Raw genomic sequence first — 26,919 nt, 5'->3', positions numbered from 1 at the left:
ATGGTTGTAGTGTATGGAATTACGTTTGTTTTGGGATTATTTGGTAATTTTGTGGTCATTGCAGTCATGTGTTGTGGACATGGTGCTAAATGTGTAACTTTTCCTTGTTTATTAAGTATGGCCTGGGCTGATGTTTTATTTTTATTAGTTTGTGTTCCAGCAGAAGTTGGACGATATTTTATTGGACATTGGGAATTAAGTAATTTTTTATGTAAATTGTCTGGATTTGTTGAGATGATGTCAGCTACAGCCACCATCTTTAATCTGATTCTCACCAGCTCAGAAAGGTAAGTCCATTTTATTTTACATCATTAAAAAAGGCTTTGAGCCCCATAAAAAGTAGAATACGCAAGAGGATTCAAAAGGCTTAAATACGGAAAAGCATCAAAATTGTTGCCAATTACTTAAATGCCAACCCATTCGGCAATCGTAAGCAGTTTCCGTAAAGCTCAATCTGTCTCAGTAATGAATGGTGAATTTCGTTGCATCTCCCCGGGCAAGACTCTTAACTTTCAGTGTTTGACAATTATTTTTAGTAACATTGCGATTTGAATATAATCCATACCTATCTCAAGAGTCTTCATGGAATAATTCTGACACTTATTTTTGCATTTAATGTTATCTTATGATTTTCTGAATATCGGTTTACCAGTGATCCTTTTCATACGACGTTTTTCTTACTTTTGACTTCACAAACGCTTGTGGTCCTGAACGACCAGCCTTTGACGTTTGAACTACCAGAATCACTTGATCACGTGGCAATCTGGACATAGTTCCGCTAGATAATGGCTACCATTACTTATCGTGTTATGTTGCAGAGCACTAGCAGAACTTTCATATTTTTCACAAATGCTTATGGTTCTGACCCACCAGCCTCTGACGTTTGAACTACCAGAATCACGTGATCAATCTGGACCTAGTTCGGCTAAATAATGGCTACAATTGCTTATCGTGTTATGTTGCAGAGCGTTAGCAGAACTTTCACGTTAGTCCGTTTGATTCCATTCCCGGCGATTCTATTGCTGTAATCTACCAAACTTTCAACATAATCTTGCAACATATAATATACATGCAATTCCAAGAGTTGTTCGGGCTAAAGTTAATGTGGATTTAAATTGGGCTTATTATATACTTTGGCATTAATTAATAGAGATATGTAAGCGTGAAAGACAGTTATTGTTCTTCAATGCTCTTGAAATGCATCTACATGATATCTACGGTGATTTAATTACACCTGAAGTAACATGAAAGACACAAATGTGGTGTTAAATCTTAATTTCACGAGCCATAAGATTTGAAATGGAAACAAGAATGTTCAATCTTCTATTATAGGAAAAGAAAAGTTACATTTTACGCCCACATATTCATGTAATTCAATGGAAGTCATTTCGTAGTGGGGACTCCTTGGAGTTGGGGATTCGATTCTTATTGTTCTTTGGTGTTGGTTTAAAATACCAATCGATCAAGCAAAATTTAAATATAGCGCGAAAACTGGCATTACTAAAGTTATGAATTTCAAGCACCAAATTCAATAGTTTCGCTCACCTGTATAAAATTAATAATCCACAATTTTCGCGCCCTAATTCACTTCCAGTTGGTACAAATGGTTGGTTGAGATTTTAAGCCAATGATCACGATGCAGGTCAAAACGTTCGAAAGGTTTGTGTGCTGTTCTTTGCGTTTGTAAAATTCATTTGAAGTTGATATTTGAAGTAGATTAGACGAACTGGTACCACTGTCGATGAACATTTTCTCCTTTCATAATACATGACTGTGGTATCAATAATCCAAATAGACGTACAGACTTGGTACGTTTTCAGTGTAGATGTAGTCGTTAACATAGGGGCACTGTTTTTAAGCTTCTAGATAGCTGACACTTGTCAATCAATAGAGCTCAGGAAGCAGTCAGGAGATGTGGCATTGATTGACATGCAGTTGAGTCTCCAGAGATCGATGTGTATCCAATTGCTCTTTTGAGCAGAGTTGAGCTACTGTTGTTTGAATAGACCCCCAAGTCAGTCACAAATGAAATTGTGACCGACTCCTGTAGATTGTGACTGACTTTTGCAACTTAAAAATTGCAATTTTGACAAGTTGAAAAAAATGTGACTGATTATTCGACTGCTATGCAAATAAACCAATGTGCTATTCAGTTATTAACTATATAATTCTATGTATATTAAATATATATTATGTAGAAAATACTTGGACTTTTAAGGAACTTTCAAAGATATCCATTTAATTTATGATACAAATGGCACTAATAGTGTAATACTACATATTCCATGCAAGATAAAAGCTTGATTGTTGATTCAAAATCAGTATAGGACACCTTTTCTTTAGGACCCTTAAAGGGACAGGTAGGCCATTTTTTTTAAGCAATTATACTTTAATCTTAAAAACTGGAATTTTTTTTAACTGAGCTAATCGGTAATAGGTGTTACAGCTCACAATCGAAATTTGAGCCGCCATGTCTGTTCAGAATTATATGCATTTGAATGTTCAAATGACGACTCGTCAATTTAAGTTACTCTGTGATATATAGAAATAGTGAGTAAAATTCCTAGTTTGAAGTATTTTTAAAGTGATTATGTGATTTTCATACATTTCTAGTACTTCTGAAAACTATTTACATATATTCAAGACTAAAATCAATCCGGCTGGCGATTTCGACTAATTGTGAAGACTTCGGGTCTATGTTTGATGTTATTCACACATTATTAACTACATCTATTATTAATTACTTTAGTGATATGGTTTATGGTCTGCCTACTGAAGGAAAATCACCGCAGTGTTAAAATGTCAATATTTGTTCAAGTTCAATCGAGCTATCCCATCGACTTTCTCCTGATCTCTTCAATTAATTAATATATATTGAATACAAATGTAAAAATTCATCCAAGCGGTACATTTTCTTCATTAATTTTGCAAGAGAACGCATGTTGTTAGAAAGGAAATGTAGGCCTATTGATGTGGTGTTTTATGTCAAACATTACTAAAGCATCTGAATCATCATTTATATTTTTACAGTAAACACCTGTCTTAACCAATTTTCGATACACATCATGGTTCATACGCAATATAAAGATTTTTGCTGTTATCGCCATTGTGTAGCGTCATTTACATTTCGGCTTGATTTTACCATAATAAGTGTTCGAAAACTTTGCTTAAAATGTCGTTTCTATATTTTGGTGGACAAATTTCAATTTTGTGTGAGCGTATATCGACGTTCCAGAAATGTCTTTCCTATTATTTAATCGTATATAAAAAATTTATTCGTTTGATCTGAATGTGAGAAATTAGCTAATTGATAAGAACTTAACCAAAGAATCTGGAGTCGTTTTTTTCTCATTTATTTTATTAAATCAGTAGGCGATTGGAGTCATTGAAGAGGAATCATTCGATTGAGGCTTTTTTGGCCATAAAAGAATTAACAATCCATGTTCGTCGATTTTGAGACATTATGATCCCGTCTGACATCATGTTCCATAGAGACATATATTATAGAAATAGATATTATTACCAACCTCACATAAACTTCATCTTGTTACAGTTTTATTAGTAACTCGTAGACGTTTGAAATCTGGACCTATGGCCACAAATACTATTGCTTTAAAGGGATACTATAGTTTAAATTGTTAATTTACAAGCTATTCGAGCTCAATTTCAGATCCAGATCAACATGTCCATGCAATTCAGAAAGAGCCACAGGCACGAGTTTGCATTTTTAGATTTCCATCTGGCGAGGCATATTTAAAGGTCATTTTGGGGGGTTGATTTGAATCTTGAAAATATTTAGAAAGTCTTCAGAAATACTAGAAATGCAGGATAATCGCATAATTCCTTCAAAAATACTTCAAACTAGGAATTTCTTCACCTATTTCTATAGATTTCATTTATGTATGCGGTAGTGTCTCGAGAAAAGACACCAAGTTTTAGTGAACTTGCAGGTATACTACAGATAGAAATGGGAATGGTACACATTGATGCTATCAGTGTCTCCGATACACGTAATTTATTTTAGAAAAGCTCTTTACAATCTCTATATTATCTCAAATGTCAGCTTAACCCAGAGCCCACGATTCGTTTATTGGTAATATTTAAAATGACCATGATGTATCACTGTCAGTTTATTAATATCCAGTTCATTATCTTATGATGGATTAACCCTGCAGTTATTTTATACGCCAACCTTCTAATGTGGACATACATTGCTCCTGTTTCCACCGACACGGACGTTTAAATTTACGACCTGCCTTGGAGAATTTTTTCCCCCTAGATACGCTCCTGTAAACAAAACACCTAACCTAACAATAGATATACATGTAATTGGATTTTGATGAAACCTGGTATACTAAGGGATATTTAGAATGTCCTGTGTTTTAAATTTTTGGATTTGTTAAATATACGTTTAAGAGCGTATTGCAGTTTATTGAGACAAAAATGCTATATCTGGCTCATTGATTTTCACGGACTATAATAATGTTTCTATGTTCGGTTCATAACATGTTGTGTAGGCGTTGGCGACAGTTCGTTTCGTGATACATGGAATTAATAAGCAAAAATTTATTAAACGTTTTTAAAGCAGCACAAACCTGCTCAATCATTTTTAATAGATTTGCTTTCATTTTGAAATAAATGAAATGAAGTGAGGTTTTACGTAATTTTGTCAAGATAAAGGCAAACGATTCAATTTCTAATCGTTTAAGCTAACATTTTTTTCTTCCGGAAACACCCTTTGCTGCTACAACCTCTCCTATTTATCGAGAAAAACTGTGCGATACACACAATAACATAAGATGAAGTCATTATACATCGTCATTGGTAATCGAAAAAAATATTTCTGAAACGCTAAAGCAAAATTGGCCCAAATTATACCTGAAAGTCTTTAAATGGCATTTAGTAATATTGTAAGTCCGCTATATCGACACGACCGGCTTTATGGAGCAGTACGGGGCAACGGGAGAAACGTGGCATCAAACTTTAACCAGTGATTGATGTTCCATAAAGAGGTATCTACGGTATATATGGTACATACTTGAACCTACCTAATTTGGCTCTGACAGTTATTGGTCGGTCGGAATGTTAATAGAGCTCTTCCTCCGATGTTCCTTACTTTTTTTAAAAAATAATAATTGTAGAGGCATTGACAAAATACCAAGCAAAATCGTTATCTTGAATATTTTTATCGTTTAAAATCAGATTCTCCTCAAAAGAATATCAAATCATGACTAAGTGTATTTATCACGCGTGGTAAATAGCTGTAAGGGTACTTATGGCTATTTATCGCGCCGTGGTATATAGCCACTGCCATTGTACACGAACGAGATTTTTTTTTGGACAATCCAGTATCAGAGGACTATATCTAAGTGCTTCGATTCTTGGTCAATATGACCTAATGCTGAGCGTGAAGTAAATTATGACTCGGAAGATGCATCCCACAATAAAGCATTGAGACGTGCTTGATTTGCTATCCATCATAATCACCACCAGTCTAACAGTCTTAATTTGATTCAACTTCAAATATAAGTTTGTTTAGGTTTCACACGATCTAACGATTACTTCAAGAATTTTCTTGATCGAAGTTGAGCACATTAATCTTGATCATTGATTCTGACTTCTCATCTTAATTGTGTGATGAAGAAGTAGCCATTGGTGATACTGTACCGCTGCATAAAGAAATTAGCCTACTCTTGTTTAGATTCCAAATTATCAAACGGTTATGACCGGGATTTCGCTTCATTCATCAAGAACTAAATATTTGATTTACTACATGTAAATGTGTTACTTCCATCCTGCATCCGTGAGAATCGATCGAACTTTGTCTTATACACCTTGACTGCAATAGCCACTATTCTTGTATCACGGAATTCAGTGATTTGATAACGACTGTTCGGAATCGGAAACAGTTCTTGAAGAAACCAATCTAAACATAATGGCTTTTAGTGTACCGACTTTCTTTCCGTATTCGCTAGCGAACAATCCAATTAAATCGCCGCATTTACAAACTTCCGTGACACAAGAATAATTAACATAGCAGTCAAGGTAAAAGACGCTGTTCGTAATAGCTTGACATTGTGGAAATGCAGTCCTCTAGGTTAACAATCTATATTCTTCTCACGTGCAACCTAGATATCTATTTGATCTATTTAGATAATCTGGAAACCAACATCAAACAACTTCATTACTTTAATCTATCAAAGCACGCACATAAAATGCAACAATATCTTAAATCTGCTTTATTTTATACCTTTCAACGTTTATATACACCGCATAGATCCTAATATTCCAATCGAGTCCCATTCGACCGTCTTGGATGATCGGGAAAGAGAATCCATATCGCGATTAACTCTCTCTTTACTAACTAGTGCTAGTGGCGGCGCAATTGGTTTGAACCCAAATTGTTTTTACCTAAAAATATGTGTCAAAATGCACCAAATCGATTCAATTGGAAATTTTCTTGGGAGAATCCTCTCAGGCGTTCCATGAGAGGCTTGCGACTATGACGCCTCCACAGAGTTGCTGCATTTTGAATTCAGCCACCCTAATGATCCTGTTTGCCCCATCTTTGGAGGCTGGTGCCGCTACTTCTAAGTACTACTGTTTTGAATACGCAGTTCCAGAATTCCTACAACCATTTAATTAATGACGAGTATCCAAAAATATTGTTGTCATAAATTGTTCTAGTTAATAAACTCAAATTTCAATGGAATTGCCATTTTGAAGTACAAGCAGTCACGTGAAAAGTCACATGACCTTTTCAGTTGGGCGAACTATACTGCTGAAACAAAAGGCACACGAGACGAATGGCTGAACTCTTATATGCGTCGTATTAACGTTGAAAATATTGAGGTGCACATGGTAACAAAATAATGAATCTCCGTAAGAAAGGCGGTGTTAATAAGAACAAATTTAGGCGTTCCTATGGGAGAAACATACTTAATCGGATATTGGTAGAAACATAATTAGCAAGTGTAAAAGCCACCCACGAGATGACAATGTAATGTAACTTGTTACTGAACCATAAATATTTATGAAACTAAAATTAATTGCCAACCTATTAACTACAAGAATTTATTCTAAATATTAACTAGAATGGTGTTACGCGTCACACACCATCTTCACAATGTCGAGCTATTACGAACTTCTTCTCTTACCTTGACTGTAATAACCACTATTTTAACTAATATGTTGAGATTGTGAAGATGGTCACACGGAATTTGTAACTAAAATTTTAATCTGGATAATTTCGGAGGATGAACCTAGTTTTGACATCTGATACCAAAGAAGATCTTATTGAAAAATGATCGTACTTGAAATGTACGAAAATCTCACAATTCCTTACAAATAAATAAGAATTTTACTCACTGTTCCTATATATATCCTTTCTATATATCACAAAGTATCTTAAATTGACGAGTCGTCTTTTTAACATTCGATCTTGGATAATTCAGGACACACATGGATTTAAAGGCTCAAATTTTGACAGTGAGCTGTGAACACTATTATTGATTAGCTCAGCTAAAAAATTCCAGTTTCTGAGACTAAGTACGATTGGTCAAAAAAATTGCCTACCTGTCCTTTTTATACACCTGTGTAGGGTTTAGGGTGACAACGGAACTACTGCTTTCATACCAAAACTGTACAAGGTGCTTCATTTTTTGTATTTCTTTTTCCAGATACTTTGCCATAGCGCACCCATTGACATCAAAAATGATCTGTACCAGAAAATACACGAAAATAGCCTTAGTGATAACATGGATCGGAGCAATAATGGTTTCTTCACCCGCGTTTGTTGTGATGGTAAGTAAAAAAAATAAACAATGCCACTTTATTTTTTCTGAGTAATCTATCAATGTAGGTTTATACGTGGTGTTGAGTAACAGTGACATCTGTATAATTAGACTAGAAAAATACATTATCTTAGATATTATATTCATAGCTTTAAGTAACAGATTCCTGTTATCGCTATCATACTGCCTGTATCAATAATTATCTATCGTGTACATTACTTTCTATGGTGGATGGCACTGTTTGGGTGAATGATATATTCCGTCTCCTGCTGAAATAATCATGCATAGCTCTTTTATGTCAGGCACAATCTGCTCGCTTACGCACTTTTCGTATGTGTTTGTTAGAGGTGTATATGGAGCCATAATCGAGCACGCATATTGGAATACACGTCTTTTTAGATGACGTGACCGATGATTTGGTAAAAAGGTTAAAATTCCCCTCAACATTCCAACAATGCTTAAAATTTTTTCTGGCTGGTCTGAGTCACTCATCGGTTACAAATGAATCCACGGTTGTTAAGGGGGTATTGCTTTTTCGATGGGGGTCCTATCTTATCTTATCATCTTTGAGCGTCTGAGATGGCACGCAAGTGTTACATGACGAAGATGTACAAGAGTTTATTGTGAAGGTCTGTGACCATGCATGAATGTATTGTAGAAACGCTGCGATCTGTTGAAAATACAGGAAACTATGACGTTTGTGGTCACTTTGGTGCTACCACATTTCTAACCGATTGCACTGGTTCGAACTTATTGAGTCGATAAAATGAAATCATACGTGAATGAACCGTTCAAAATTGGACACCAATGGTAATGATTGTGGATCAAGTCAGAATTTATCTGCATGTATTTGAATGATGCAATATCAATGAAACTTTGCAGACATAACGCATTAATAGAAACTCAATTTGAGTTTCCGTCATCTCGCAGATGAGAGTTAAGTATTGAGAATTAAGTATTGAAGAAACATTCAAGATTTCTTTGGCCTTCTAAGAAGTCTTTCTCTTTTGATAAAGATGTTGACTGTGTTGTCATCCAGACTATTCACAGCTGTCTTGTTTCAGAGTCAATTTAAATCTATCCTTTTTTTTTCATCTGTAAGACCATAATCGGACCCCAGTCGTGATGATTGCAAGACATAAAAAGTGGACTAAATCAGAAGGTATTCCGGAATCACTCACATGAACGGTATTAACTTTTGAAACCCTCGATGTAATCTTCACTCATAATTCCATTAGACCCAGATGTAAATGGGTACCAATCATTCGGGAAACATCTCTGAGATTTGCCCAAGGGCCAGCTAGTAGAACAAACCCTTTATAAACCCTATCTTTCTGAAGGACATATTAAGATAAAGGTGAAAATACGATAGTCCATAAAATGACGATCATCTAGATCGAGTGGGCGATGATCTTCTAAATCAGTGAACGGTAATCTAGAAATTCAGTGGACTGTAATCTAGAATACCACCTGAAGATTTTCTAGAAATTTTGTGGCCGATAATCTAGAAATTCAGTAGATGATAGAAAATCTAGAAATTCAGTAAAAAAATTATCTAGCAACTATCTGAGAGAATAAGTGGAAGACAATCTATAAATTCCGTTGACGGTAATCTAGAAATTCAGTATAGTGTATAAAAGAGACCTTATAGATTAGTCAATAATGGTATTAAAAAAGTTAAAAAAAAGAGTTTTGAACAACTATTTGGTTATTATTTCAGGATACAGAAACCAATTTATACTATAACAATGTATCATCAGTAACGGTAACTCTATGTGGAGATGCCGGTATACCAGATTCTGGAAGATTGCCTTATGCTGTATTTCAACTGTGTCTGCTGTTTGCTATTCCCGCCATAATAGTTATCTTCTGTTACTCCAGAGTTATTTGGATATTATGGCATAGTACCAAACAATTGAAGCACATGTCATCAACACAAAAGTAAGTTATTTGATTATTATGACTAACTGGTTAGATAGAACTCAGCTGTCTAACACATAGAATTCCTGATTCACTAGGGACTGTGTCCAGCCAATATGTGATCAATTTATTGTCAATGTTTGGCAGAATTGACAAGAGATAAAAATCGAATTCTAGTGGTATAGTAAATCCTGGTAATTGTTTTAATGTCCCGCAGCAACTTGCCTTGTAGACGCTTTTGGTAGACGTTTTATTTTGTTCACGTTTATTATTGTTATATGTTGGTAAAGCAATTCTACTAATATAAGGTCGTTGTTGTAGGTCGCGGCAAGTGCTCTCCTATATTCCAAAGTGCACTTATTCCATCTAATGAGCCCATTCGGTGCGTAATGCCCGATATTTCCATCACTTGAGATATATAACTTTATAAATTATCCGTTCCATACGAGTTGATACGCACCAAAATGACGCCATTACAAGTAAACGCAATAATCGAAATAAATTGTAGCCTAGTCGCTTCCGTTTGTCTTTTTCTAAACATTACCATCCACCAGTCTAATTAAAATTGGACCAGTTCAGGTAAGATTTAGGCCTTTTGAACATTCGTTTGTTTGATGACGCCGCCAGCCAATCAAATTTCTGCCCTCTTCGACGCAGGGATTTAGTTACGCGAACAAAAGAAGAATTCAGTGTCTAATACTTCTGGGAATACACTTTTAATAAAATCTCAGCGTTGGAGAGTGAAGAAATTTGATTGGCTGACGGTGTCATCAAACAAACGAATGTTCAACAGGCCCGTCTTTAGATCCCAAATGGAATGTCTAAATTCGAATTTTAATAAGACTGGCCATCAACGGTACTTTTATAGTCGTACTGTGTGGCCGAATTATATACATTAATCTGATCAACATTAACATAAATTATGATAAATGATAATTAAATAGATAATGTAAGGTACTTTCTACGATATAAAGAACACTGCGTGTGTAAGTACTCTTTAACCGAAATATTAACATAAATTATCTGACATCATTATAGATAATAATATACGTACTATTTATTAATATATACATAAGAAATATGACAAATGCCAGACCTAATTCCGTAACGGGTTTGTTTCGACTTTGCCTCTTAGTACAAAGGAAGAATTCTTCCTGTTATAGAAATAGCATTTACATTTCCATTTGACATTGGAGTTTTATGATACTTTCCTCATATTTTTGTAGGTATTGAAGGGATTGTGCCATGTGCATTTTGGACACCAATTGCACCAGGCATTTAAGAATCAATGATGAGAAATTTGAAACGTAAAGAGTAGGATTTAAAGGGACAGATGTGCCATTTTGAAGGATTGATTTTAGTCTTGAATATATCTAACTAGTCTTCAGAATTAATGTACGAATATCACATAATTCTTTTAAATATACTTGTAAACTAGTCTCACTATTTCTAGATATGTTTTTTTCTATACATCACAGATTATTAGCTCAATTAAAAAAATCTAGTTTCAGAGACTATTTACATGTTGGGCCAAAAAAATGGCCCGCCTGTCCCTCATAGCATCAAATGACTGTTTGGTCTTCCATAAATATCTACTGTTTTTAACGGATTTGATGAAACTTTGTATGTATACATAATACAATAATTGTCCCTTCCCTTTTATATTGAAAATGCTATGTAGACTATATAATCCCAAGAGGGTGATAGAAAATGTGCAGCTTGCCACCAATAAGGGCAGATTAATGTTCGAAAGGGTCACATCATAACATTTTCATCAAATTAGTACGAAACTCAACGTTCCTGTTTTTATCAGCCACAAGTTGTCAAATTGGTCGAAAATGATCTCAATCTATTATCTTTGTTTTCCCTTTCAGTTTGAACAAATATCAGTCAAATTTGCTTTTGTACTTCATCTTTCATGACGGACATAATGTCCAAATGAATTATCAAATAATTGGCCTTAACATATCAAGGGTGATTAGACATATTTAATTTCGTTTAAAGATAAAGAGAATTTAGCCATATTTTGTCATGAAATAGTCTAGACAAGAAGTCATTTCCAGAGGAAGGAATTTATTAACTTTTTCATTAAAGTTCGTTTGGATCATTAATATTTGATGGACATTATGAAATGAAGTGACGCGTAAATTGTTCTTTTAGAAATGTATCATTTGATATATAAGTGATTTATTTGTTATTTGTGTTTAGGGGCAATTATATCATCTAGGAGAACAGTAACTATATATACCAGCTTAGCTCCACCACCAACTTCTTAACGACTAAAATTTTCTTAATACTGATTTAACGTACAATATAGGCCCTATTATCTGAGCAAAGTAAAAAGTTTTTTTTTCCATTATTCTATTGAGAATTGGAATAACAGCCTAAAAATAGTACTGTCAAAACTCAGAATGCCTTTGTGTTGATGAAAATATTAACATGAGCACACGTTATGTTTATAGAGGACAGTTTTCAGCCCAAAGTTAAGACTTTTTTGATTGAAATTTCTAGAAACGAAAGTGCTTACAAATTATGATATTTTTATTGACGCAGTACTATTTTGAGGCTGATATTACAATTCTCTTAAAAATATATAGAAAAATTTCAAAACACTTTTGACTTTGCTCAGATAATAACGCAAGCTATCAGTCAAATGTCGTGTGATTGTGAAATTCTTAACAATTAAGTAAGCCACTTAATATAAAATTTAGTCAATGTTGATTGGATGAAAAGTAAAAATGTTCAAAGTAAAAGTTTTTTCGATATTTTGATCATCCATTAATGTTGAATCAGCTGCAATGATTAAATCTATGCAAACCATTTGAAAAAGAAGATTTGATTGGTCGATATAAAAAAATCATCAAAATTGCTGATACACCATCAAAAGTCCTCATGTATGTGAGCTAATTTATTAACTTGTTATTTATAAAGCTGAAATTGTCAAAGCAATAATAGATATCCCAATCGTTCTACCTGACAAGTCGTTTGATTGGTTGAATTTCGAACAAGTGTTTATCATAAATGTCTTCAGATCCTAGTATAAGAGTAACAATCGAACTAGATTTGTATTTTACTCTTATTTGATGTATTGGTTTTGAGATTTGCATTTCTGATGAATGATATCACATTGATTTCCCCTTTAGCCTTAAAGGGACAGATGCCCCATTTAAGGAGTTGATTTGAGTTTTGCATATATGTTAATAGTCTTCAGTATGAAAATCGCATAATTCCTTCAAAAATATATCAAACTAAGAATTTCACATCGTATTTCTATATATGGCAGTGTCTCAAGAAAAGACGACCCGTCTTTTTAACTATCAAACGGGGATAATTCTGGACACACATGGATTTGAAGGCTCAAATTTTGACGTTGAGTTGTGAACACTTTTACTGATTGGCTTAGCTAAAAAAAATCCCTTTTCTAAGGATAAAGAACGGTTGATCAAAAGGATGGCGCAATGATCCCTTTAAAATGCGCTTGAATGTTAAAATAAATGATTTACGGTTAATCAGCAATCAAGACAAAATAATCTGCAATGTATCATTGAAGAAAAGCGATTTTTGATAGCATTGAGTATAAGAAGATAAAAGGCAGTGATTAATTCATATTAAATGTAATTATCATCATATCATTAATGATGATCATTTTTACGATAAATCCAGTTAGTCCGAAAAAATGTCTTTCTGTCTAAATTGAGTGTCTGTGTTGTATAAGTGTGGTATATGACGATTCTGGTGTGTGTCATTTTCTCCAAAATGCCACAAAATTTGTTTTATAGAAAAATCCATGATTCGATCACCGATATAAATTTCCAATTTCTGTTTTGAATCAACACCTTTTGAAAGTTCACTAAATGTCATTTTATCTTCGCCAATCAAAAAAATTGAAATTAAAACCTATCAAAAAGCTTCGATGACAACGCAGGACGATTTTCAGTATGATGAAATGCAGATCTAAGTGTTTCATGTTTTCTGACGTATTCTTCTATACCATACCATGTAGAATCAGTTTCTTGATGAAGTAAAGAATTGTGGGATAGTGAAACCCAAAGTAGACCTATTTTACAGACTCTTTCGCTATCCCACAATTCTTTATTTATTTATTTTTTTTTATCAAGAAACAGATGTAAGATGATACGCAGGACAGGCTTATGGTAGAAATCTTCTTAAATTACACCGTGGACTGAAAAAAATCAGAAAAAAGAGACGAAATTGTAATCCAATACTATTTAGATTGGTGTTCATGATAACAAATCACAAGCATTGTTAAAATTGGACTGTAACAATTAATATCTTAAAACTCGTTCACATAGCTAACTAATATAGCTTATATTATTATTTTCGTAGCCCATACTCACTGGGTTGGGACACTACCCCGAATATTCGACCCAATACTGCTTTATACATCTAACAGAGTTTGTCAAACTGGAGAATATGTCAACCGACTTTTGTGATGATTTCGTTGTGAGTTTCTCTAATAGCAAAAATCATAACATGTGAAGCAAAGTTATGGCTTGAAAGTGTTAGTTATTAATCACAATATAGCCGTTTAGTCAAGCAAGCTAAACATTCATCATCATAATAATAAAAGGAAAGAACGTTAACTCCATCGATTCATTATCAACAATGGTATTCGTTTCCTCAATAATTTCAAATGCAATTTATTTACAAAATACATAGCGATATGTGTGTGTTTTAAATTCCAACCGCCCTCTTAGTATGATACATTGATGTCACCAGAAATTCGGCTAAATTGGAAATGTTTCGTTTCGTAGTATTTGTATTAGCGGTTAGAGCGGTTGGGATTTAAAACCCACCCAGATTTATCTCGCAGTTGGTCAATGCGATACAGTGAAGGCTTGGTATTAATATCCCTCTATAGAAATTGTTCAATGTCTAATTTCAAACAGCCATTGGGATGCAATTGGGAACCAATCCGATTATGGGATGTATTCAATTTACAAAAATCTTAATAATGCTTATGCATGGATTGGGTTTAATGCACTGTGTTGCATTTAAGGATTAATCCTTTCAAAGTTTCTATCTCACCACCATTTGTTTAATTTCACCCGAGGAAAAACTAGAGCTATGTTACCTAGCCCAGAGCTGAGATTAACACAATGTATAACTGTCCTTGATGTACATAAGAACACTTCTTTACAATTCTTTTAAAGGGACAGGTGAGCCTTTTTTTACCGATCGTACCTTAGTCATAAAGACTGGAAATTCTTAGCAAAGCTAATCAGTAATAGAGTTCACAACTCACCATCGAAATTTGAGCCTTCAAATCCATTATGTGTCCAAAATTATTTGCGTTTAAAAGTTAAAAAGACGACTTTTTAAGAAACTCTGTGATATATAGAAATAGAGCATTCAATTCCTATTATTTTGAAAGGAATCATTCGATTTTTGTACTATTTACATATATTCAAGACCCCAATCAACACCCCGGAAATGGCGAATCTGTCCCCTTAACGTCTTTTTCTACAACAATTTCAGGAGTTGCTCGGACTAACGTCAGCTAATATTTATTAGTTTAATTAAAGATAATATAGAGTGATTTCCTGTTGAATAGAGATTGTAGTCGGAATGATATGTGGCTGGAATTAATGATAAGACTGTACTATATATACTAAACTAGAACTAGAACTAGAACTAAACTATCGTGTCCACAGGCACTTTCTTTATCAGGTAGATTTAGACTTTATGGTGTTCTATATTTGCTTTATTTCTATAAGATAGAAATAAAGCATATTTGTCGGTTTCAACTCATTTTAATGGCGTTTTCCATAAAGCAGAACATCAATCAACATCCAGAAATAACTATCAATGTCGAGATGGAACTATCATTGGAATTATATAACTATTCTAAATTGGTGCTCATAGATCATTCGTCGACCGACTGGAGGGACGCTTCTCTAGGAACACGAAACCCGTGATCGATCTTTTGACGTTGAAATCATCTTACACGCTAGAAAAATTCCCCCTTTTTTAACCCCTTTTTTCGGCTATCAAAAAAAGGAATTTTGTCCAACCAATCGATTGACCGACCGGCTCTTCTCGTGGAAAAAGCTAGTAAACTAGGTGGAAGATCTTTGGCAAACCAGTGCTTGGCGATCTTTGCCGTAGAAATCATTGTACTCGAGAGAGAAATTTCCTAATGTGTAAAGTTTTGACATACCTATACCTATGACAGATGTGAAGATATATCTATTTCTATCAATGTGAAGTCAAAGGATCGTTAGTATTTGGTTTATTTATCTATCATTGCAAGAACAATAGTATTCGGATAGAACTATTTATGTCCAGACAGAACTATCAATGTCAAGACAGCTACCAATGGCTAAACAACTATCAAAGTCAAGACAACTATTGAATAAAGGCAGAACTATCAATATCCAGACATAACTATCTATGCCAAGACAGCTATCAAAGTCAAGGCAGCTATCAATGTCCAGAAATAACTATTAAGGTCAAGACAGAGCTATCAATGTCAAGACAGAACCATCAGGATCCAGACATAACTTGTCAGAACTATTAATGTCGAGTATCTCTTGCTGCTCTACCAAACAGACTGTTCCCAAAAGACAAATTTAATATCAAGACAGAATTTTCAATTGAAAGTATCTATTTAACAGCAAAGAAATACCATTTTAAATAGCGTTATCTAAACAGACAGAAGTGTCCCCATACGATATCAAAGCTAAAATAAATAATATCAAGACAGAGCTACTTCACACTATATTTATATAATACTTTTGGGATAGTTTTTTTTACTTCTCAAAAAATTTTAGATGTCCCTTCCTTGAACGACTCTATAACACTTTTTAACTTAATGTTAAACACTTAAAAGATCAATGTTAGTAAACCGATAATTCCCAAGAGTAAAAAAACAGTCTCGGTTTAATCATGGCACTCAAATGCTTTCAATAACATTGAATAAACCAATTTCCGCAGCATTGATACTGTCACTTTTTATACTTCGAGGAAATTCTATTTCTCCAGTATTCTCGAGAATTTTATATGATAACAAACCGTACGTTATCGCTTTGTAAAAATTAAATAAATTACGGACATTTAACTGCAATATTTCGTTCGCATTATTAGTTAATAATACTTTCTTTTTGCGGTATAACGAACACTTCGGTTCTTTCAAGGGGTAGCCCGTCATTCTACAGTTCAAGACGTGAAAATTTCCTATAACGAATAATACTAAAAAGTAGACCAATTTTGATGAAACTTGGTATATAGGCATTGAGGGATGATGACACCTGGAGTCTATCCCTCAAGACCTTGAACGAATCCTAATTTGACGATATTTCAATGAACGGTGTTTGAGTTAATGCCCTTGACTCTTCACAATCAGCTTGTTATCACGACAAAAGTTAAAAGGATTGTGATATATCAGACGATTTGAACTTGACTATATTTCGTTGAACGAATGTTGTTAAGGTAGGCGTTCCCTCTTCTCGATGTAGAATCGATGGATGCTTATAAAGTAATTGCCCCAGTATTTCTGTAGTTTGGTCCTTTGTTAACTTCATAAGCTTTGATTTCCGTTAAAATGATATTTCAAGTTCAACCGTGACAACGTTGGCTATGAGTATCATTTTTCAGAATGACAGTCTGACATTATTGCCAAGACTTTTCTGCTTGAGAGAATGGTGATAAAGATCAACAAACCCGACGTTGGATTTCGATTCTGTAAAATGATACAGGCAGCCAGCTGAGGTAACGTTCTTTTTTCCTTTAAATAATACGAATAATTCGATGACAATATCCCTTTCATCTGGAAATAGAAATCTAAATTGAATGATATCAATCACAGGTCAATGGGATTATTGATCGTATTAACCTACGTATCAAACAATTTAAATCAAACACGGCCACTTTTGAACTTCCTATGATTGGAAATGCTAAAGATTTGTGTAGAAGTGACGACATTTTTAATGATAACAATTTAGGTTTTCTGTATCTGCGGCTTCTCATCGCCATTTGGGTTACATTTTAGTTAATCGTGGTAATATTGAGAGTATATCGTCATATTTTGTAACTAGAATATATATATAATAATATCATTAGATTAAACTGTGTCTAGTATTATACAGCAATTTCTTAATGGAGTATTAGAAAATATAGAAAATATAAGCCGTCTCCCAGTTTCACTTAGATATCCTCCAGATATCTTTTTATAGCTCATTAAAAGTCCTTAGCTTGATATGAGGGCTGGCTGAGAAGTTTTTAGTCTAACTTTGAAAGAATCGTACTAGGTCGATGGCTTTCATTTATTTCTTTACACATTTTCTTTCCAAGTTTACACACTTTTGTCAGTGGTGCTACAAGGTCTCGATGCAGGTCGAAAAAAGAATTTCTGCAGTCAAACTAGAAATGACGTCATCATTATTAGAAAAATGGCGTCCGGCTCATTCCTTTTTCATTATGACACACGGTGGGAACTTCGAGGAAAATAACACGTTACCAGTGGCGGCGTCAGTGAAGTTATCTTTTGCTATCCTAGAAAAATGGTTTTTACCATCCAATTGTACCAGCACTTTATTTTTAACAAATTCAAGAACTGATAGTTTTACACGTTTTTGCCTCAAAATATGTGTCACGGTGCACCAAATCAATCAATTTAAAAAAAAAAAATTCTAGTCAAAACCCTCTCAGAGAAGACACCCACCACACAGTTGACGTAGAATTCAGCCTCGTCATTTGTCCCAACATTGAGTCAGTCTGCCCCCTAAGTGTAACCCTTGTCTCGGAAGGCTAACGCCTCCAATGGTGTGTAGGGCCTACCGGAAAATTGAACAAGTGGACTATTGAAAGTTTTAATTCTGATCAAGAAGCCGTACTTCAAGTTAACGGGCAATCCTTTTAAAATAAAGTATTCAACTGTTAAGATCGAGACTATAATAAGCTCATTTCCAGTCTTTTACAGTCACCACTATCAAATAAAAGACATGTAACCTTTTCCATTAACGAATACATAGAAGCCAATGGAATTCAACTACCAGTATTAAAATTCTCTTCACGATTGCTTCTAGATTTTATTATTTGTATCGGTAGAAAAATCACGGAAATAATGCTGACGTTCCTTAATAAAATCATTACACTCATTTGTGGAATGCAAATACTTGATGGCCTTGATTGTCGTCCAAAAATAACACTCTGAAAACAGTTCATATTACATCACATTCGGTCAAAAGTAGAAAAATTATCTGTGCCATCTAAATTATTAGTTCATTAAAATAGGGACATTTTTCCTCTTCGGCTCGTTGGGATAACATAACTAAACAATCAGTCCCGCAAAATCCGTTCTTCGGCAATAAGTGGGATGATTAGCAGGTGCTCTGAGCTTTGAATCTTCTTAAGAGAAAATCTTAAGCGTTAGAAACAAATTTTGCTTTTGCGGTGTGGAACGACTGGATAATTTGCCCCAAAATAGCTCGTTTATGTGTCTTTTTCCAGTCATTTTCTCGAAACCAAAATACATTGCAGCCATGCAACATCCATGTATGAGTGGATGAAATATTGAAGCAAAATAAGTTTGAGCATAAAAACTCTTATCTTTTAGCCAGGTCTTGTAAACCACAGTGGACAAATTTTTCTAAATTATCCTACCCTGTTGTTCTTTACATATTTCAGATATCCAAGAAATGGTGTAAGACATAATATATCTTTAGGAAAAGGTTTAAACGACGACACCACTACCAGTCCTCTAAATAGATGTAAATCATCATACCAAAAAGATCCCGCTCTACAGTCCAGGCAACAGGTAAGTGTACCAAATAGAACACCTTCCAATTTCTAAATGACACCGAAATCAAATATTTCTGCTCGATTGTCAACAGATCTATTGTTTTTTTGTTAATTTTGCTTGCTTTTAATTCGAAAGTCTCCTGAAGATCTTCGAGTGCTATTTGCTGTACTGTACTTCTACTGTACTGTACGGTGCTACTGTACTACACTTCTACTGTGGAACTGTACGGTACGGTACGGTACTGTACTGTACTGTATTGCACTTCTACTGTACTGTACTGTTCAGTGCTACTGTACTACACTTCTACTGTGGAACTGTACGGTACGGTACTGTACTACGCTTCTACTGCACTGTACTGTTCAGTGCTACTGTACTACACTTCTACTGTGGAACTGTACGGTACGGTAGGGAACTGTACTGTACTGTACTTCTACTGTACTGTACTGTACTTTACTGTCGTTCCCACAATGTATAACTTCTAAGTATATTAAGAGTACATCGATTTCAGAACGACAATTTGTCACTAAAATTGCTGTGGTCAGTCAATCGAATTGATCAGATAATTTATTATGGCGTGATTGGTATTTATGATTGACAGCTTTCTTTATGTGATTTTAATTGTTTATTTTTCATCTCCAGTGTTCGAAACTAATGACATATTGACTCTTGCTTTTCGTTGCCTATTCCACACAGCGATCTCAATAAAGGGACACGGTAGTACGATATTAGACATGACTAAACTGTACATTATTAGTTATGTTAACTCTCCGAAATCGACGAAACCAAGCTCCCAGACCACCACCTACAACCATCAAAGTTGTAGTTGAACTTGTGAATTTAATAACTAATAGGTTGAAGATTGGTTTCAGTGAAAGTCTCGTCCATGGGAATCCTAGTCGCAGAGTAAAATCAGGTGTTCAATGACCCATCTAATGTAACAGATTGCTTTTCAGAAACGTACTTTATAATACTAATTTGATTCATCTTGTCAATAGCTTGTCAAGATCAGAAATCAAAATCGCATGTCAGACTTTAATTAGCTCACCATGTAACCTGCTTTCTGAAACTATGGGAATAACATGTTCTTCCTATGTATCGCATTTAGACAGCAGTAGATTACTTCCGGCATACCGGAAGTTCACAGCAAGGTTCACATTTAGGTAAGATGTACTACACAATATATTGGTCAATAGTAATCAATTCGTACAAATTCCAGTCGTGTCCGCTATAATCACTGTATTGTTTAGTACCTACTTATGACCTCATGGTCAAGACTGGACATTCAGAATACTATTATGTATGTAAACAAAATTGTCCACTGGTCAGTGTATTTGACAGTCATCTTGATGAACACATTCTGAAATATCTTCGCTAGATCAGAGTTTATAGCCAACTCGGTGGTCAATTTAAGCTTATCATTGAGGGCCTTTTACACATGAACTATTTATTCGTGCGTACGGAATCCCTGGTCTGTGTATGAATCTGTGGCAATTTCACCATTCTGATTTCCCCTCGTCAACAGTGATTTTCGCATTGCCCCTTTGTAGTTACAGGCCTGGAAACATACAACACTCTGTCCATCCGTAAACAGAATTTAGACCACTGACTTTTCCTTGACTAATTGAAGATGATTTACTACTCCAGTATAATATAATAATATGATAATTGATCTAATCCTCTTCATGTCTTATTATTGAGAAAAACGCAGGCTTAGTATTCGTATAGTCACCTCACATTATCCGGGTTAAGCCTTTCTCCACACATGATTTTACTAGTACTGACAGATAAATTGAAACGGAAAATATTACATAAAACAATTATCAAATTGTATCAAATTAGATCACCGATTCGAAATGATAATATCCACAGGCGGTTTTGAATTAACCTAATTCAGTCATGATTGATGTAATTGGGAAAGACATCTGAATTATAAAACCAAGACCCTTGTCAAAAAGTAAAGGGATTTGTAGCATTGTATTGTATTGGGTATAACTTCTATTTACACCATTCCTATTTTCAATGCCATGCCCGTGATCCATGTGATTTCAGAAACATGTACCATGACAAGCTAAAATTTGAATGCGTTTTCAAGGACAATAACTCGTACTAAAAACTTTTCAATTTTTCTGATTTTTATGATTACTGTATTCCTGTCAGGTTATAAAAATGTTGGTGGTTATAATTACTGTATTCCTGATCAGTTGGAGACCTATATTAATTATACATGTTATTATATAATTATTTCAGGTTATAAAAATGTTGGTAGTTATAATTACTGTATTCCTATTCAGTTGGGACCTATATTAATTATACATGTTATTATATAATTATTTCAGGTTATAAAAATGTTGGTGGTTATAAAAACTGTATTCCTGATCAGTTGGAGACCTATATTAATTATACATGTTATTATATAATTATTTCAGGTTATAAAAATGTTGGTAGTTATAATTACTGTATTCCTATTCAGTTGGGACCTATATTAATTATACATGTTATTATATAATTATTTCAGGTTATAAAAATGTTGGTGGTTATAAAAACTGTGTTCCTGATCAGTTGGGACCTATATTAATTATACATGTTATATAATTATTTCAGGTTATAAAAATGTTGGTAGTTATAATTACTGTATTCCTGATCAGTTTGGGACCTATATTAATTATACATGTTATTATATAAATATTTCAGGTTATAAAAATGTTGGTGGTTATAATTACTGTATTCCTGATCAGTTGGGGATATAAATTAATTATATACATGTTATAATATGAATATTTCAGATTATAAAAATGTTGGTGGTTATAATTACTGTATTCCTGATCAGTTTGGAGACCTGAATTAATTATACATGTTATATATATAATATTTCAGGTTATCAAAATGTTGGTGGTTATAATCACTGTATTCCTGATCAGTTTGGGACCTTTATTAATTATACATGTTATTATATAAATATTTCAGGTTATAAAAATCTTGGTAGTTATAAATACTGTTTTGCTGATCAGTTTGGGACCTATATTAATTATACATGTTATTATATAAATATTTCAGGTTATAAAAATGTTGGTGGTTATAATTACTGTATTCCTGATCAGTTGGGACCTATATTAATTATACATGTTATTATATAAATATTTCAGGTTATAAAAATGTTGGTGGTTATAATTACTGTATTCCTGATCAGTTGGGGATATAAATTAATTATATACATGTTATAATATGAATATTTCAGATTATAAAAATGTTGGTGGTTATAATTACTGTATTCCTGATCAGTTTGGAGACCTGAATTAATTATACATGTTATATATATAATATTTCAGGTTATCAAAATGTTGGTGGTTATAATCACTGTATTCCTGATCAGTTTGGGACCTTTATTAATTATACATGTTATTATATAAATATTTCAGGTTATAAAAATCTTGGTAGTTATAAATACTGTTTTGCTGATCAGTTTGGGACCTATATTAATTATACATGTTATTATATAAATATTTCAGGTTATAAAAAATGTTGGTGGTTATAATTACTGTATTCCTGATCAGTTGGGACCTATATTAATTATACATGTTATTGTATAATTATTTTAGGTTATAAAAATGTTGGTGGTTATAATTACTGTATTCCTGATCAGTTGGGGGCCTAAATTAATTATACATGTGATGAAGAAAAAGAGAGTTCTAAGTTTTAATTCAATGGTGTTTATGGCGATCGTAAGTAAAAATTCACTTTCTACATTTTTCAGTTTTTAGTTTCACTACCTAACATTTTCTAATAATTCATGAGTCTCTTTGAAAAAAGAAAATCTTTTCAAATTTTAAAGCCAATTTTTTCAAAGGAATAAGAGCTTCACTACTTTTAGGATTATAGACGGCCGAATGATTTTATGGTATTTCTTTGGGAAAGGGTTTTCAATTATATTATAAATATATTTTATCTGACATAAACCGTTATATAAACCTTTTTTTCTGTTAGAAAAAAATGAATAGTTCAGGTTAGTTCAGCCTGCGTTGACCCGTGGATTCATCATTTTGCTGTGTGTTTGACATACGAAGGAAACGATCACATACATGAAACCTTAAGGTTGACAGCAATTGACAGCAACCATGTCACCTTGCTATTTAATTTTGTTATGAAGGCCAAAAGTTTGTTGCCATGTAGGTTTTGTCTGTATAAAATACATGACACTATACGCTGCAACAGGTACATATGAACGGATATTCGTAGCGTTGAACACTTGGCCTTCCTAGTAGAAGTCCTTGTCAAGTCTCTTTTATATCTTGTGCTGTTCTTTAAAAAAGAAAGGAAGTTTCACAAAATTTCGTGTTCACTTTGTTTGTTCGTTAAAATGTCTGGTTTTGATAAGCGCTTATCCATGCATTGACATACCATTAGGTAAAGAAAGCACGAATTTACGTATATTTTAGCACTTCATTATTTTTTTTTCATATATATAAGTATTCGTTTAAGACAATTGTGTTTTCCAGTCGAACAAGTAGTAACATACCATTAGGTACAGAAAGCACGGAAAATTGCTTTTGAAAAATATGTTATAATTGCACGGCTAACAGAGCAAGTACTGTCATGTACTGAAAGGTATATATTATGTAGTGGACAAAATAAAACCAGCTATTTCATCTTTCTTCATTTCGAGTTGATAAAATCTCGAATTAATAAAAATATATCGGTGGCATCATGGGTGGTTGTAAAAAAAATTGTCCAATCAGCAGATTAATGTTAGATAATCATAATAGTGATTCAGGTTATATAGAACACTCAACATGATGTATATTAAAAATGATGGGGTATATTGAATAAAATGTCAATTGTTCCTTTATATGGTGATTGATATGTTACGACATTATCTGATAATCTTTCATATAACCATCACCGTATATCTCGAAATTTTACAAGTGTAAAAGGATCAAATGAGGCATTACGACAAGCGTGAATTAGATTTCAATCTTGATTGATTTCTTAACAATATGGCAGAAATTAATGCTTTAATCCAAGAATAAAGGTAATGCCGATCTCATCTTACTTCAAAGAATTATGACTGCAGTTTTTTGTTGTTGTTTTTTTTATTATTTCATATTTTGAACTTCTTCAGCATGTGGGGAACATGTAACACAGCCTTATAGAGCGTTAGAATTTATCGACCATTTCTTGGTAACTAACATCATAGGCGTTCTATCTATCTGTATTATATCACCAATCTATTTCTGTTCTATCACCATCTTCTATCTGTCTGTGTTTTATCATCAACTTCTATCTATCTGTGTTTTATCATCAACTTCTATCTATCTGTATTATATCAACAACCTCTATCTATCTGTACTATATCAACAACTTCTATCTATCTGTATTTTATTATCAACTTCTATCATCAACTTCTATCTATCTGTGTTTTATCATCATATTCTATCTATCTGTGTTTTATCATCAACTTCTATCTATCTGTGTTTTATCATCAACTTCTATCTATCTGTGTTTTATCATCATCTTCTATCTATCTGTGTTTTATCATCAACTTCTATCTATCTGTGTTTTATCATCAACTTCTATCTATCTGTGTTTTATCATCATCTTCTATTTATCTGTACTATATCAACAACTTTTATCTATCTGTGTTTTATCATCAAGTTATATCTGTCTGTGTTTTATCATCATCTTCTATCTATCTGTACTATATCAACAACATCTATCTATCTGTATTATATCATCAACTTCTATCTATCTGTGTTTTATCATCAACTTCTATCTATCTGTGCTTTGTCATCATCTTCTATCTATCTGTGTTTTATCATCAACTTCTATCTATCTGTGTTTTATCATCAACTTCTATCTATCTGTGTTTTATCATCATCTTCTATCTATCTGTGTTTTATCAACAACTTCTATCTATCTGTACTATATCAACAACTTCTATCTATCTGTGTTTTATCATCATCTTCTATTTATCTGTGTTTTATCATCATCTTCTATCTATCTGTGTTTTATCATCATCATCTATCTATCTGTACTATATCATCAACTTCTATTTTTCTGTGTTCTATCATCAACTTATATCTGTCTGTGTTTAATCATCAACTTCTATATATCTGTGTTTTATCATCATCTTCTATCTATCTGTACTATATATATATACTATATCAACAACTTCTATCTATCTGTGTTTTATCATCAACTTATATCTGTCTGTGTTTTATCATCAACTTATATCTGTCTGTGTTTTATCATCATCTTCTATCTATCTGTGTTTTATCATCAACTTCTATCTATCTGTACTATATATATATACTTTATCAACAACTTCTATCTATCTGTGTTTTATCATCAACTTATATCTATCTCTGTTTTATCGTTTGTTGACCTATACTATGTTGCCCGTATGATGTTTTTCTCACAAAGTTATCAAATGTTTTCTTTTTACTGTTCTGTTATCAACGTTGTATGTTTGATCAAATTTGCTTTTGGCCCATTTCCAAACAGGCCGCTATATGAAGAATTTCTAAGATAGTTTAAAGATATTGAATTTGTTACATTCAAACACCAATAATAGTAATCCAATTGGCTTGGACACTGAAATGATGGGACTGCCAATAAATCTACAACAGGAAGACTGACATTTTATATTAAGAATATGTGGAATAACTGTCTGTGGCCGGCTTTTAATAAAATTATTTGCCAACAACAGACTGAATTATTAGACAAATAAATAAATTCATTCCACATTTATTAAGATTACCCCCTTTGTCACTTTTATTTGATTTCAATTCTAAAATCTACTTATATTCATATACGTCATTCGAATGTCGTTCTGTTAATTGTATAATTATAGGGTAAGCTAAGGTGACTATACGCGTCTGTACTCGGTCACAGATAATTCAAACTTACTAACAAAGTGCTTGAATTGAACAGAAGCTAAAAACTAATCACGGGCATTAAAAGGGTTAACAAGAATACTGCTGACCTATACTTAAACTCACTATACGAAAGACATTGTATGTTATATATATTTTTATATGTGTTTTTTTTTAAGCAGATATTTTGTATATTTGTATGCACACCAGACAATATTTTGTATAACAAGACATAGACATCTATGTATACCTGACAATATTATGTATATGTGTATGACTATAAAGGATGTTTTGTATTTAATGTTGAAATCGGATGATATTTTGTATATTGTATTTCTGTATATTTCAGGTGGTATTTAATTTATTACCGTATGTTCAATCCAGTTTAAATCCTGTTATCTATATTATAATGTCTAAGAATATCAGGAGATCTATTTGTAAACATTTACCAATTCCATTGATTAAACTGTGTTCGAGGTGCGGCGATCAGAACTCTAATACCATGTTAATGATGAATTCTACCATTCCTGCTTCTCAGAGATCATATGGTGTAACACAGACTGCCGACTTGTAA

General features: G+C 33.3%; 1 protein-coding gene across 1 annotated transcript; it reads left to right on the top strand.

The window, feature by feature from the left end:
* On the top strand, positions 1-26,919 carry LOTGIDRAFT_111719 (hypothetical protein; the record flags this gene model as incomplete). Its single annotated transcript, XM_009049667.1, has 6 exons — positions 1-287; positions 7,680-7,794; positions 9,514-9,734; positions 16,599-16,608; positions 23,073-23,195; positions 26,695-26,919. The coding sequence occupies 6 exons, from the start codon at positions 1-3 to the stop codon at positions 26,917-26,919; spliced, it is 981 nt and encodes a 326-aa protein (XP_009047915.1).

Source organism: Lottia gigantea (genome assembly GCF_000327385.1).
Source record: "Lottia gigantea unplaced genomic scaffold LOTGIsca_14, whole genome shotgun sequence".
Lineage (NCBI taxonomy): Eukaryota > Metazoa > Mollusca > Gastropoda > Lottiidae > Lottia > Lottia gigantea.
This window is presented reverse-complemented; position numbering and strand designations above follow the sequence as displayed.